This window comes from Rhinopithecus roxellana, chromosome 19 (assembly GCF_007565055.1).
Source record: "Rhinopithecus roxellana isolate Shanxi Qingling chromosome 19, ASM756505v1, whole genome shotgun sequence".
Lineage (NCBI taxonomy): Eukaryota > Metazoa > Chordata > Mammalia > Primates > Cercopithecidae > Rhinopithecus > Rhinopithecus roxellana.
The window spans coordinates 66,990,000-67,003,693 of NC_044567.1; the positions used below are offsets into that span (position 1 = coordinate 66,990,000).

A 13,694-nucleotide genomic window follows, 5' to 3' on the forward strand; every position below is an offset into this window, starting at 1 on the left:
AGGCTGCCGTTGTAATCCACCCCAACGGCCGGAGGAGCCGCCGGAGCCCGCCTGCCCGCCCGCCGCCGAAGGAGAGGAGCCGCCTGCGCAGCCCCCGGGCCTTTGAGCTGCTCCCAGTGCGGGTCCAGAGCCGATCCTTGATCCGGGTCCCGGATCGTGGATCCGGCCGCCTAGGGCTCAGACTTGCGGCCCCGGGTTGGGAGGAAAACCCGTTCCGGAGCCGCCTGCTCCCGGAACCGGACGGCACAGGGCGTTCTTGCCCACCCCAGGGGCTAGGCTTGTGGAGGGGGAGCCCGCGGAGAGGCCAGACTCCCCGAGGCGCTCAGCCTCCGGCGAGGGTGTGAGACGGCTTTGGTCTGGGGACGCTTGTCCCCTATGGAATCTCAAGACGACGTGGCACACATTCCACGTGGGTGCTGTTGCCACCCCAGTCGGTCGTGGCGTGCAGCTGGGAGCCCTGGGCTTGGGGGTGGGGGTCGAAACAGTCCTGGAAGAGGCGGAGGGCGGCTCCTGGCTCCGTGGACTAGGCGGGGGAGAAAGGAAGCCTTTCTAAGAGCGGGCTGGGCAGGCGCTGGAGGGACCTGAGCCTTTGGAACAAACCGTGCAGAACGCTTCCAGGGGCCTTCCCGCCCAGCCTTTGCCAGATCTGTCGTGCGGTTCGGGCTAAGCCGGGGTAGACCTGGGCTGTGATCAGTTAGGGGTTGCGGGCTCCCCGAGTGTGGGCGGGACTGGGACACCCTTTGGCCTCTGTTCGTCCCCTTTCCAGTCCACCCCACCCCTGGAGCCCAGCCTGGGAGCGCAAAACCCAAGAAGCGGCCAGAACGCACCTCCGGCGGACGCGCGACCGTTGTGCACCACCAGGGACCGCCGCGCCCGCTCTGCACGGGAGCAGGGACAGCGTTAGATTCGTGTACAAAACCTGTGTACCCCTCTATATATATGTTACATAGAATGTATATATGTTGGGAACATGCTCGCTTCTCCCGTGTGTCGCCGCCGTGCGTCGTGCGCCCGCAACAGAGCCCCAACCGGGCCTTTGCCGGGTAGGGGGCTACCGCGACGCCCCTTGCCCACGCAGCCACCACCGGCCCGGGCCAGTCCCTGCCAGTTCGTCCGCCTGTCCGTCCGTGTCCTCAGCTCTGTCCACGCTTCGATAGGCCTGATGCAGCCCCCAGCCCAGGGCCGCCCTAGCAACTTCCTGTACATATGACTGTAAAATGGTAAACGTGTGTATTATATCTGGCCTCGTTATATAGTGTATATATATGTATACATATACATATATATAATATATATGAAGACTGTAAATGTTAAGACGACTAGTGTTCTTATTAGTATATTGCTTCACACTGAAGATTGTGTGTATCGAGCTGTTTCTAAAAGATGTTTATTTTCCTTAAGAGTAAAAAACAGTCATTGCATTCAGAAAAAAAAAAAAAAAGTCAATAAAGATACAACGATTGTTTTGGAAAATCTGCAGCCCGTGGATTCCGACCAGATTCAGCTGGGAGCCGGGCCAGTCTTTAGGTTGGGGAATGGGAATGAAGGGAAGGGCTCAGGGGGGCATGAATGGAGTCAGAGAGCCTGCCCTTCACAGAACAGGAAACCTCTCCGCCCCTGTGCCCCCTCTCCAGTGTGGCTGCGGGTCAGGAGGGAGGAGGCTTCTTTGCTGTGAGAGGACCAGGGGACAGGATGGGGGGAGGTGAGACGTGCCAGACTTGCAGGGAGACCCAAGCTGTAGCTCCTGTCATACAACAAACAGGTCCTGGAGGACAGTCCATCCTCCCATACCACCCAGGGACCTGATGGGGACACAGCTGGGAGGTGAGAAGGGACAACTGAGCCCATCAAGGCCTTAAGGGTTGACAGCCCAAAACATGTGCCCTGGGAACAGGGGGACCGGTCAGCTGGAGGCCATACAGCCAGCCCTCCCCACGCCCCCTACTAACATCAAAAAGAGCTAAGTTGTGTCCCTTGTGGCCGGAGCGGGAGGGAAGCCTTTTCCTAGGTGCTGGGGCCCAAGCACTCTCACTCCTCAGCACATCAATCAGCTGAAGACACAAAACCCAGATTATAAATAATTTCATTTTTAATACTCTGTACAAAACTTCTCAATCTATGAAAATAAAGTTTGCAAAAGGCAAAGTAGCACAGGAGCCTCAAGTCAGGAGGCTGAGCACGCTGACCTACACTATGTACACGTCTTCCCACGAGGGAGAGAGAGGCCTCTGGGGCAGAGCCCCGCTTGCAGTCCGGGAAAGCCAAGTTGGCTTCCGTCAGCGCAGGGAAATGTACCCATCTCTTCCCTCTAAACAGGAGGAAAAAAGCCACTAAGGTGCCTGCAGAGCAAGGAGGGCCCCCCCGCCCCGAACGGCTCGGCTCCTGCAGTGCCCCGATCGGCCACCAGAGGTCAGCACCATCATGGCCGCCGGTCTTAGGGTCGGGTTCGCGCCCCTCTGGCCTTCCACCCCGAAGGGACAGCGCAGCCGCGGGTGAACCGTGGAGGCCAGGGTCTCGCACTGCCTTCGGCCTTCAGGGCTTCGACACAGGACAGAAGCTGCACGGGACAGAAGTGGCTAGAGACAGGGGTGCTGAGGGCGGGGACACGGGTTCTAGCTGGACGTGACAGTGGTCCCACCGCCCAGGCGCATGAGCATCTGCTGACAGTCGTGCAGCAGCCGGCGATCGCCAAGCTTCTCGAGCGTGCGCGCCGCCTCAGCCAGCATGCCCACGCGCTGCCCGGGCGCCGACAGGAAGCCAGGGGGCAGGTAGCAGGAGGCTAGCAGCAAGGCCTCCGCGTGCTCCCGCCTCGTGGGCCGCGGCTCCAGCTCCGCCACCGTGCCTGCGCACACAAGGATGTGTCAGGGATGGGGCTCAGGCTGGCACGCCCCCGCGGGAGCCCCGCCCACACACAAGCAAAGGCACCAGCCGCCTGTACCTAGTATAGAGATCCCCCTCTCCCCACCCTAGTCTCAGCCCACACATAAAGTCCACAGACTGAGTCACGCACGTGTAGTCATATATCCCACAAATGACAGTCGCCCCAATTTCTTGTGAAAGGAATTGTCATCAGGTAACCAAGAAGATGCTTTTTTGTTTTCTTGTTTTTTTCCTTGAGATAGGGACTCTCCCTGTCACCCAGGCTCACTGCGGCCTCCAACTCCTGGGCTCAAGCTGTCCTCCTGACTGGGCCTCCCAAAGTGCTAGGCGTGAGCCACTGTGCCAGGCCTGTCTGTCCTGTCTGACACACACGCAGCCTCCCTTGGTATCACACCCCATGTGCGCCCTTCCCTGCTGAGCAGACAGCACATCCCTGGTCAGCAGCTGCCCCCTCACCTCCTTTGCCACCGGGGCCTGCCCGCCGCCTGAGACTGCGGTCGAGGAGTTGGTGTGTCCGTGTGGGGCTGGCCCCCGCCATCAGCCGGGCCGTGGCCTCATGTAGGAACACCTGGGGGCCAGGAGAGTGGAGGCTCAGGGCTGTCCCTCTTCACCACTGCCTGACTTCCCATCTTGAGGACAGGGGGCCATTGGGCACTCACCCTCCGCATGGCGGGCCGGAAGCTCTGTGCCAGTCGCCTCAAGCTGCTCAGATCCCGTTGGAAGCCACGCAGCTCAAGGGCAGAAGCCTGAGGCCCGCTGCTGGCACCCTGGGCTGCCGGGGCCGGGGCCGGGGGCTGCTGCTGCCGCCACAGGCTGGTGCGTACCACAAGGAGCAGGTCACACAGGAACAGCTGCACGGCCTGGGGGTGGCGGGCAGGGCAGGGTCACCAGGGCTCCAGCTCTGGGAGGGGCAGGATGGGGGCCCGTGGTGCCAGGGGCCGGCTCCGGGCTGCACTGCCGAGGCACTGCACCCGCCTCACACACGTGCAATGCAACAGCAATGCACCGCGGGGCCGCCCGCCTCTCTCGGCCCCCACGCCCGCCACCGGCCCGGGAGCAGCTGTCCAGCCCTCCTGATGCAGGGCCTCCAAAGGGATACTACCACACCATCCACCCCCATCCTCCCAGGGATGGGGAAACTGAGGCCAGGTAAGGGCAACTCCTCTCCTCTGGACAGAAGCCTTAGCCAAAAAGTAAGGTCTGCTGGACCCCCTATCTGCTGGACCCCTCATCCTGTGCTGCTTGGGCTAACCCCATGGTCTTCTGTAGTCCCTGGGGCCTGGGGAGAAGGACCAGGGAATGGAAGGCTGAGTCCCCCAGCCCTGCCAGGCCCCTGGCCCCACCCCTCACCTTGTCAATGGAGCTGCTGGCTGGTGTGGTAGCCAGGCTGTCCTGCAGGTACCCACTGGCCTTCTCACAGATGGTCAGGCTGGCTGGACCAGACTCTGCCTTGGCACAGCCCAGCAGGGCCCGGGCAGCCTTGAAGGAGTGCAGAGCCGCCCTGGGCAGGGGTCTCCTGTTGGGACCAGGGCAGAAGAGTGCCAATCAGACCAGTCCACAAGCCCTGGCTGAGTGCCCCCCACTGCCCTGGCTCGGGTTCCCTGGGGATAAAAGGTGGTGACCCCTCCTGCACAAAGGCTGAGTGGAGGCACAGTGCCCAGGGGATGAGGGAGGCTGGGCCCAGGGCCAGGCAGGAGGAACCTGCCGTGCACTCACTCAGACTCCTGCAGCACCCGGGGCAGGTGCTCCACCAGTGGGCACAGCCGCTCAGCCGCCTCCTCGTCCCGCCGCAGCCAGTGGATCACCACAGCTGTCAGAGAGGCCCACCACTTGGCCACCGGGTCTACGCCTGCAAAAGAGGGAGGGTCCCCTGAACCCTCAGCCACGCTGCACGGGGACTGAGAAGGGAGCCAGGGCAGGGACCGGGGGCTCACCGGTGGTGGTGGCCATGCTGGAACTGATGGAGAAGCTGCAGGCAGGAGCCCCCGCGGCATCAGAACAGCTGTTCAGCAGCTGCAGGTACCCGAGGGCATCCGAGAATTCCCTGTGGCAGGAGAGGGCTGGCTGTCGGGACAGATGGCAGGGGTCCTGGGAGAGTGCTGGCCCTCCCCACCTGCCCACTAGAGTACAGCCTGACCCCTGGCTCTGCAAACTGCCACTGTCTCCTCCCATAGGCTGGTGGAGAGAGGAAACCCAGAGAGGAACGAAGGGCGCATGGCACGCATGGTAGCCCAGCTCTGGCCCTCTCCACAGGGTTGAGGACAGAGCTATTCCCAGAATCCTGCTGGAGGAGCCTTGACTGGAGGAGGGCACAACGACACTTACTTGTCCCCATCAGCTGACCCAGGGCTGGGGTTGGGCTGGGTCACACAGTTCAGTGCTCGCTCCAAGAGATGTTCCCGGAATAGCTGAGTCACCTGGGCCAGGGGGTCCACTGTGGAGAAGAGGAGGTGAGTGGGGTGGGGAGCAGGGCCCTACCTTCCTCTCCAAGCTAAGGGCTTTTTCCTGGGTGGGCTGGGGCCATACTCAGGGTTGCTAGGAAATGCTGGCACATCCCTGGGTGCAGCCCGTGCCAAGGACAGGGGAAAACAGGTGGACATAACTACCCAGCACCAGCGTTGGCCAGGACAACACTGAGGCCTGCCCTATGCTGCTCCCAAAGGAAAACTGACTTGAGAAGGCACCACTGTTGGCTCCGCTTCCTTACGCCACAGCGGTGCTGCCTGGGGTCACTTCTCTAATCAGCCACCTGCCCTTCAATCCCTGCATGTGCTTCTGAAAGCCCCAGTGGGAACCAAGACGCACCCAGGCCTTTCCCTTCCTACATTCCCCACATCAACAACCCATGGCAGGGAGAAGGACTGGGGTGGCCAGAGACAGCCAGAGATTCAGGCAACAAGGGACAGAACAGAAATGAGGACATGGGACAGGAGAGGGTTCAGGGAAAGGGTAAGAGAGCACCTGGGTTACCGGCCAAGCTGTACAGGGTCTCCCGTGGGGTACTGAGCACGACCCAGTCCCCATCCACGAAGAAACGGTGGCCCACGGGGTGGCAGAGCCACTGCATGGCAGGAGGCACTGAGCCACTCTGTGCCAGGCAGGCCTGGCGGGCACTGCTCAGGAAGAAGCGCTGTAGGGGAGGGAAATGGGCTGTCACAGTGGACATAGGCTGGGGCCAGACCTCAGGCCGAGCTGGGGCTTGGCCTGGATCCCCCTTGGTAACCACTGCAACATCCCGTGTAACTCTTACCCAGGGAGCCTCTGGAGAGAGCTGCAGGGATAAGCCCCCCGCCCCACCCCACCCCCCCGCCACCCACTCACTGTCAGAAAATGCAAGGTCCGTGGGAGACTGGTCTTCACTCTCAATGCAGCTGCCACATAGATCTCGGCCAGCGTTGCCACAGACACGGCATCCCCTGCACACTCTGCCAGGTTCAGGGCACTCAGCGCCAGGTTGGTGGCAGTGAGGTGCCCGCCTGTGTACTTCCCTGGAAGGCAAGCAGGCATGAGGCTGTGGGTGGAGCGCAGGCAGCAGGGAGCACCTCGGAGCCCGCCCCATGCTCGGTCCTACCCATGGTGTGCAGCTGGTGCAGCTTATGGTAGACCAGGGCTGCGTCTCGGGCGCTGGCGCGAGCATCCACCCGCAGAGAACAGTCCCGCTGCAGGCCCCCCGCCCGGCCTGCCAGCCAGCGGCCCACCCAGAGACGCTGCAGCAGGTGACGGATGAGGTTCCAGAGGAGGCTACAAGCCAGGTCCAGGTGGGAGGTGGGCAGGGGCCGGCCCAGTGCCCGCAGGGCCAGCCACAGCTGCTGGGCAGCCTGGGCAAAGTCCCCCTGTGGATGAGGGTTTTCCAGGTGAGAAAAGTGAGGTCAGAGCAGCTGCCCCATAGCTCAGAAGAGCCATCCACAGCAGGCTCTGGAGGGGTGGTGGGGGTCTGCGGATGCATGGCCAGGCACAGGGAGGACAGGACAGATTCATGGTGTGCACAGGGAGCGAGGAACAAGGGTTGACACCCAGCACCTTCCCAGCCTGGGGTCCCTGCCCTGCCCACTCTGCCAGGGGCAACCCCTTACCCGGGCCAGGTCCAGGTCAGCCTGCTTGCGATGCCTCCAGAAGTGCACGGCGGGGCCTGAGTGCGGCCGCGTGACTGGCTCACCGTAGACAAAGAGAAGCACCAAGGAGACCAGCACCAGCAGCCCATTGAGCAGCCAGACCACTGGGGGCAGCAGCCACTGGGCCCAGCCAGGTCCATCTATGGACAGAGGGAAAGCTGGGGACACAGCTCCCAGGAAATCCAGAGCCCCAAGTTCACAAGCCTGGGGGCTCCCCCAGAGCGCCCTCCCAAAGATGCCAGGGCTGGCCAGTCCCACCTCTACTCTCGGTGCCCAGCACATTGCGCCCAGGGCTGTGGTAGACGCTGGTGATATCTGAGGGGCCGGGAAGCCCCCGGGCCCCCAGCAGGGAGGCCAAGGGGTTGCAGGACAGGCAGAGGAAGACGAGCGTGCACAGGGCCAGGCGGGAGCGGTCCAGCATGCCCCGGCTGTGCGGAGACGGCCGCTGCTCTGGCTTTGCCTGGTGGGGGTGGGCAGGGTGGTGAGGGCAGAACCAGAGGGACCCCAGAGACCATGAGGCTGGGAAGGGGAGTCAGGATTCTGCCCACCTTACTGTGGGACCCCACATGGCTCCAGGCCTCAGTTATTCTGTCTATGAAATGGGAGGTAGGATCTGTTAGGGTCTTCCTGACCCTGTCCTGAGGTTCAGAGGATATGGCTGGGAGTGGGGAAGGGGGCACCGTGGCAGGGCCCGACCTTGCTGTCCTCGAAGACTGGGCTGTCAGGCTCCGAGTCACTGCCACTGCCACCGCTGCCACTGCCCCTGCTGCCAAGGGACAAGGGGCTGCTCTGGAAGGGCGAGCCGGCATCCGAGGGGGGTGGGGTCAGTGTGTCCTCCACCTCAGTCTTCACGCCCTCCATGAGCACGTCTGTGTTCCCTTCACTGCCACAGGCTGACACCAGATCCTTCAGAGATTCTGTGGACCGAAAGGAACAGAGCCAGGAGTAAAGGTTGGATATGTGATCCCAATCAGAGCTTAGGCCCTTGGGGGTCTAGGGACTGCTGTAGCTCCTAAAGCTGGCCCAGGAAGCTTCGATGGGGCTGGGTTATGGCCAAAGGGAGGCGCCAGGGCTCTTTCAGGACCAGAGGTAACCAAGGGACTAGAGCTGAAGGCAGGGCTAGAGCCAAGGGTGAGGTAGGCAGGGCAGAGGGTAGGCCAGAACCAAGGGCAGGGTGGGGCTAGGGACAGGGGGCATGGCCAGGGTGGGGGGTGGAGCAGGGCTAGAGGTGAGGCCCAACTGGAGTTCAATAAAGCCAGGACTTACTGCTTTTGTGGACAGCAGTGCGCAGACTTAGGTTCTCCTGCTTGAGTTTCTGGTTGCTGTGTTGCAGAAAGCGAATGTAGTCGATGGCCTTGCGCAAGACAGCAGATTTATTCAGCTGCATGGTGTGGAAAGGAGGGGGAGAGCACAGGTGGCCCGTGAGGTCGGGGGTTGTGGGGTTGGGGGGCCCTACCAAGGGGTTGTGGAGCTGCTTTGCAACACTACTGCCTCAGACCTTTGCACTTGTTCCTTCTACCTGAAATTGTTCCTCGCCTAGTAGCACCCACCTCCCAGGCCGAGCATAGCGTTAGGATGTAAGATGCAAACAGCAGGGTCTGGCCAGCTGCTGCTGTGCCTGCCGCCGTCTCAGGGGGGCCTTCCCTGGCTACCACCAGGGGACCCTCATCATCCCTCTTCCTGCTTTCTCTGCAATGGGTCAAATGTGGTGGACTCGAGCACTTGTTCATCCTGCCTACTGTCCATCTCCCCCACCAGAACATCGGCTCCTCTTTGAGAGAGAATTTTTGTCTGTCTTGTTCATTGCTGCATCCCCCATGCCTAGCACAGCCCCACCTTTATTGAAGAGGTCTGCAAACCCGTTTAACTAAATAAATGAGGCTGGCCAGGCCTGGGGATGCTGAAGCCCAATTCCCTGCTTGTCCAGGCTCAGTCTCGCTCCCTCTCTTCCTTCCAGTTACCCCTGATCTGTTCCTTCCTAGGGACACCCCGGTCTGTGCCCCTGCAGGCCTCTCCACACCTTTGCCTCAGTGCCCACCACCAGATCCTTGAGCTCAATGATTTTGTCGTTGATGGAGGAGCGGTAGCGCTTTTCAATGGCGTTGTGGGCTGTGCGCTTCTCTCCACGGCTCTGGGCTGAGACCGGGGCCTTGCTGCCCGCCGCCAGCCGGTTGATAGGTAGCTTGTCCGCATCTACAACCAGCGGGACTGTTGCCAAGATGGTTCCGCCACTCACCAAGGTCTGCAGGACCAGGCACATGTTACCAGTTGGGCATGTGTGTGTGCAGACCCCACTCCCTTATGCCCTGCCCACATCACCCACCGGCAAAGGCCCTGTCTGCACAGCGGTGCCGGAGACCAGGGGGCTGAGACCCGCCGCCTTCACAGTGGCTCCGTCTGTCTTCATGGCTGTCAGAAGCAGTGAGTCTGCCTTGATGAAGTGGGGCTGCAGCAGGACCTGAGGGTGGGAGAGGGCTTGGCCGTAAGCTGTGTGGCTGGGCCAGGGGCTGTGCCCTCCCCAACCCCTGGCCAAACCCCTCACCGGGACCTGCTGGATCTGCGAGGTCACAGTGGTCGTTGCAGGGGCTGCCGTGGGGGCAGCTGTGACTGTCAGTAGCCGCTGGGGGGCCACACTCTGGACCTGCGTGTGCAAGGAGACGGGCGGGACCCCTGGCGGGGAAGCCAGTGGCAGGCCAGGCAGCGGCTGCTGGGTGCTCCCAGGAGGGCTCCCTGCAGAAATAAAGCCTGGGGCTGCAGGCACAGACTGCCCTCTCCCACTTTCAACCTGCTCTTCAGGTCTCTATCACCAACTGGCCTTGGATGAGTCATTGCCCCATGTGGCTTCCTATGGACAGTCCCTGCCTGGGCCCTGATGCAAATGCACTGGCTTCAAGCCAGGCCTCCAGTCTGAGGTTGTGCCTACCCTGGCAATAAGCACACCAGGACTGCTAGTAACAAGGTGTCTCAAGCGCAGAGTGGAGCCCCAATTTCTAAAGCCTGCACAGACCTCTACTCACATCACAGCAGAAGCTTCTTCCTGTGCTCCTGGGAGTCCCACCCCAGGTGTCCCCTCCCACCACACATCCCCCTTACCTGTAGAGAAGCCTCCCGGAGGGCTGGGGTAGCCTAACACAGGGGTGGAGCTGAACTGCGTTGGGGCTGGGGCCGGGAAGCTCTGTGGCAGGAGGGCCCCTGGCAGGGGCTGCGGGGTGGGGGTCTGCAGGATGCTCAATGGCACTGACTCTTCCTTGATACCAGGCCCAGGGGAGAAAGTGGGCACGGACGGGTACATCTTCAATGGAGTGGGTGCAGGCTGGGGAGGGGACAGGGGTGAGGGTGCTGCCTTCGGCCCGCTCAGGAAGTCTTCAAGAGAGGAGCTCAGTGTGGCAGGAGGTGGAGACAAGCTGCCTGGGGAGCTGGTATCAGGGCTGGCAGGGTCTGTGCCCCCTGCCCCACTCCCAGCATAGGGCGGGTCAAACAGGCCAGGGAAGTCACTGTCTTGGTTGTTGATAAGCTGAAGCATGTCTGTGAAAAGGAGAAGATGTGTGAGCAAGGCAGAGACTGACCCCCAAACAGGGCATTGCATACATCCAAACACAACCCTATTTGCACAACCCTTGTCGGCACACAGCTGTATGTGTGGGCAATGCCACCAGAACAGAAAGCCACCCACAGGAGCTGGTGTTCCCGACACACAGCCATTTCGCAAGCACTTGTGCTGTCTCGAGCAATGCCTGCTGCTGCGAGTGCATCACAATACCTGGACAAGGTGGGCACCACAAGGCTCACAATCTTGCCCCACAGCTAGGCTGGGAAGCTGGGGCTGAGCCCAGGGTCGGGCCCAAGACTGCAGACTTCAGAGCCTAAGCTCTTCCCACCACCCAGTATTTGCCCAAACATCTGGCAACATCCTTAGTCCACAGCAAACAGCAGGCTCACATTCATTCACTCATTGACTCATTTGAGGAGCATGTGCTGAGTGCCCACACTATGCCAGGCACTGTTCCTGGCTGTGAATAAGAAAAATCCCTGCCTAGAACAGGCAACTTCCTGGGGAGCTGGGAATGTCCTGTATCTTGATGTGGATGATGGTAAACTTTTACTCCTGTCTTCACGGGGCATACGTTCTACAAGACATCCACCTCTGAGTCCACACACACACACACACATATACACACACATACACACACTCATACACACCTACACACATACACACACTCATACACATATACACACACATACACACACTCATACACACACTCATACACACACATATACACACACATACACACACTCATACACACCTACACATACACTCATACACACACTTATACACACACAGACACACCTACACACATACACTCATAGACACGTACACTCACACACACACACTTATATACACACACACCTACACACATACACTCATAGACATACACACTCATACACACACTCGCATACACACACATACACACACATATACACACACACACACGTCCACACTGCACTGTGGACTCAGACCAGCTTCCAAGCATTTGCCCATGAGGTGACCAACCCTTCCAGACAGGTCTCCTGCCCTCTCCACAGTCCATCAGCCCCCACCTCACACAGAACAAAAGGAATCCAGAGGCCCAGGTGCAGTCTTCCCTGACCCCACTGGGGCCTGTTTCTCAATGTGTGAAACAGGGGCATGTCTCCGTCCACAGATCCAGCAGCTCCAGTCTTTGGAACGGAGATGGGGATAGGGAGGGAGGAGCAGCTTAGAGCAAGTGGGAAGCAGGACAGAGGGGGTCTTCATATAGGGGCGATGGACCCTATACCCCACCATTGGCCACTCCTGGTCTCATCCTAAAAGGCTCCCCCAGCAGGATCCTCTGGGCACTGAACTTGACAAAGCAACTTAGACACTGCTGAGGAGTGGGTGATTTCCCCCTTCCCTCAGTTTACAGGGGGAAGAGGGGCACAGAGCGAGGCAGGATTGCCTTGAGGCCCTGAAGAAGTGGTGGGATCCTCTGTGACCAAGGACCAACTGTGCAGCCTGGGCCCACTCTTCCTAGGGCAGCGCAGGATCTCCAAAGAGAATGGCGACAGGGAAGTCCCCCAAGAGAACCCCAGATCAGAGCAGGGTCCTCATCCACGCTGGAAGGACTCTAAGGGTGGGGGCCCATGTCAGAAGGGTGGGTCTGGGCCAAAAGCCAGGCCCACTGTGAGGCTACCCACATTACGGAGCCAGGCTAGGCCCCAATCTTCACCCACAGCTGAGAGGGTGGTGTGATCATTGGCCCCATTCTACACATGAAGAAACTGAGCTGTAGAGAGGTGACTTACTGGCCTAAGTTCTTATAGAGTCTGATATTCAACTGAGTCCAGACCCTACTTGACTCCAATGCCCCAACCACTGGCCACTACCCTAGACTACCTCAAAAGATTAGCTCACCTCATCTTGGAGACAAGAAAAGACACTGAGGTTCAGGAAGGACCACAAGCAGCCCAAGAGCATGCAGTGGGGTTCAAACCCAGGTCTACAAAATCCTGAATCTGTTGTCTCTGTGCCTTTTCTTGCCCCACCAAGAAGCCAAGAGCCAGGCTGCTATCACCAACCCATTACTCAGTGGAACAGACCAAGGCTTAGGGCCGAGCCAGCTGCTGGCCACATGGCCAACCAGTGTGTCTCTGTATAGAGTTCTGGGCTCAAGTCCAGGCTTTGCCTGCAGCCAAGTAGCCTCAAGACCCAGGCCTGGCCACTCAGGGCTTTGATTTTATCTCTGTAAAAGCAAGTGCTGTCTGTCCTGACTCCTTCCTCCTCATACAGACTGGGACACACTCCCACCTCAGCCCCGCCTGGCCATGGGCCCTCCCCCCCAGCTGGCGCCTGGCAGCCTATCTGGCTCAGCCCAGGGCCCTCTAACCCACTCACGGTGGCACCCATTCTGCAGAATGCTCTCTAAGACAATGGGGACCTCCAGTGCTCTCAGGATCCCCAATCTGAGCTCCCAGCCCTGCCCACCACCAGCTTGAAGTGGAGCCTGGACCAACAGCCTCCTCTCACTGGCCCCAGTTTCCTCATCTGTACAACAGAAAGATTAAACCCTTTTTGGTAGGGCTGCCCGCGGCTTTGCTTAGCAGGCAGCTGGCACAGAGTGGAGACCCAGCATCGCCTACTGACAGGTACCCAGGCAGGGAAGTTACTGCAGGAGGGGAAATTTCCTAGAGCAGTTTGCAGAATAGGATGGGGTGGCAGCCCCAGTCTCCCTGGCTTCTCAAGTAGAAACTCTCCTGGTTTGTGGACGCTCCAGGTCACAAGTCATCAAGTCATAATGGACTTTCAACTGCAGGGTTTCCCACCCCTTTACCCCAGTCCTTGTGAGCCTCTTTGATAGATGGGGGAAACTGAGGCCTGAAAGAAAAACTAACAATTTTGACAATCTAGGGCTCCCACTGTCTGCCTGAAGAGTCTAAGATGCCCACAATAGGCAAGGGTGCCAAACAGGGCAGACGCTGTAGCAGACAGGGACAACGGGCCCTCCTCCCTGCTTCCTCCTGGTCCTGTCCCAAAGCGGGTGCAGAGAATGTAGAGAAGGCCACCCTCTCCCTCCAAACCCTCTTAGGTCGGGATGCTGCTGTCGGGTCTCTAAGCAAACCCTTCCCCTTGAGTTGCAGGGGGCACTAATTTGATAGGGGGTAGCCCCCCACTTCCCCAGTGAG

General features: G+C 59.9%; 2 protein-coding genes across 7 annotated transcripts in view; one reads left to right on the forward strand and one right to left on the reverse strand.

The window, feature by feature from the left end:
- The window catches only part of RAI1 (retinoic acid induced 1), a 129,545-nt gene extending 128,071 nt beyond the window's left edge, over positions 1-1,474 (forward strand). For both annotated transcript variants that reach the window (XM_030922597.1, XM_030922598.1), the window contains one exon: positions 1-1,474. In XM_030922597.1, coding sequence (XP_030778457.1) covers positions 1-15 — 15 coding nt within the window. In that variant the 3' untranslated portion in view covers positions 16-1,474.
- The window catches only part of SREBF1 (sterol regulatory element binding transcription factor 1), a 27,031-nt gene continuing 14,709 nt past the window's right edge, over positions 1,373-13,694 (reverse strand). For 2 of the 5 annotated variants that reach the window (XM_010367558.2, XM_010367573.2), the window contains exons 2-19: positions 10,086-10,517; positions 9,541-9,722; positions 9,316-9,450; positions 9,013-9,234; positions 8,259-8,373; positions 7,689-7,909; positions 7,251-7,452; positions 6,954-7,132; positions 6,452-6,713; positions 6,202-6,368; positions 5,842-6,010; positions 5,206-5,314; positions 4,815-4,924; positions 4,597-4,729; positions 4,231-4,396; positions 3,540-3,740; positions 3,337-3,448; positions 1,375-2,842 (exon numbers count right to left, since the gene is read on the reverse strand). In XM_010367558.2, coding sequence (XP_010365860.2) covers positions 2,613-2,842; positions 3,337-3,448; positions 3,540-3,740; positions 4,231-4,396; positions 4,597-4,729; positions 4,815-4,924; positions 5,206-5,314; positions 5,842-6,010; positions 6,202-6,368; positions 6,452-6,713; positions 6,954-7,132; positions 7,251-7,452; positions 7,689-7,909; positions 8,259-8,373; positions 9,013-9,234; positions 9,316-9,450; positions 9,541-9,722; positions 10,086-10,517 — 3,347 coding nt within the window. In that variant the 3' untranslated portion in view covers positions 1,375-2,612. Of the gene's footprint in view, positions 2,843-3,336; positions 3,449-3,539; positions 3,741-4,230; positions 4,397-4,596; positions 4,730-4,814; positions 4,925-5,205; positions 5,315-5,841; positions 6,011-6,201; positions 6,369-6,451; positions 6,714-6,953; positions 7,133-7,250; positions 7,453-7,688; positions 7,910-8,258; positions 8,374-9,012; positions 9,235-9,315; positions 9,451-9,534; positions 9,723-10,085; positions 10,518-13,694 lie in introns of all 5 variants that reach the window. The other 3 variants (XM_030922601.1, XM_010367565.2, XM_010367552.2) reach the window with 2 other exon arrangements.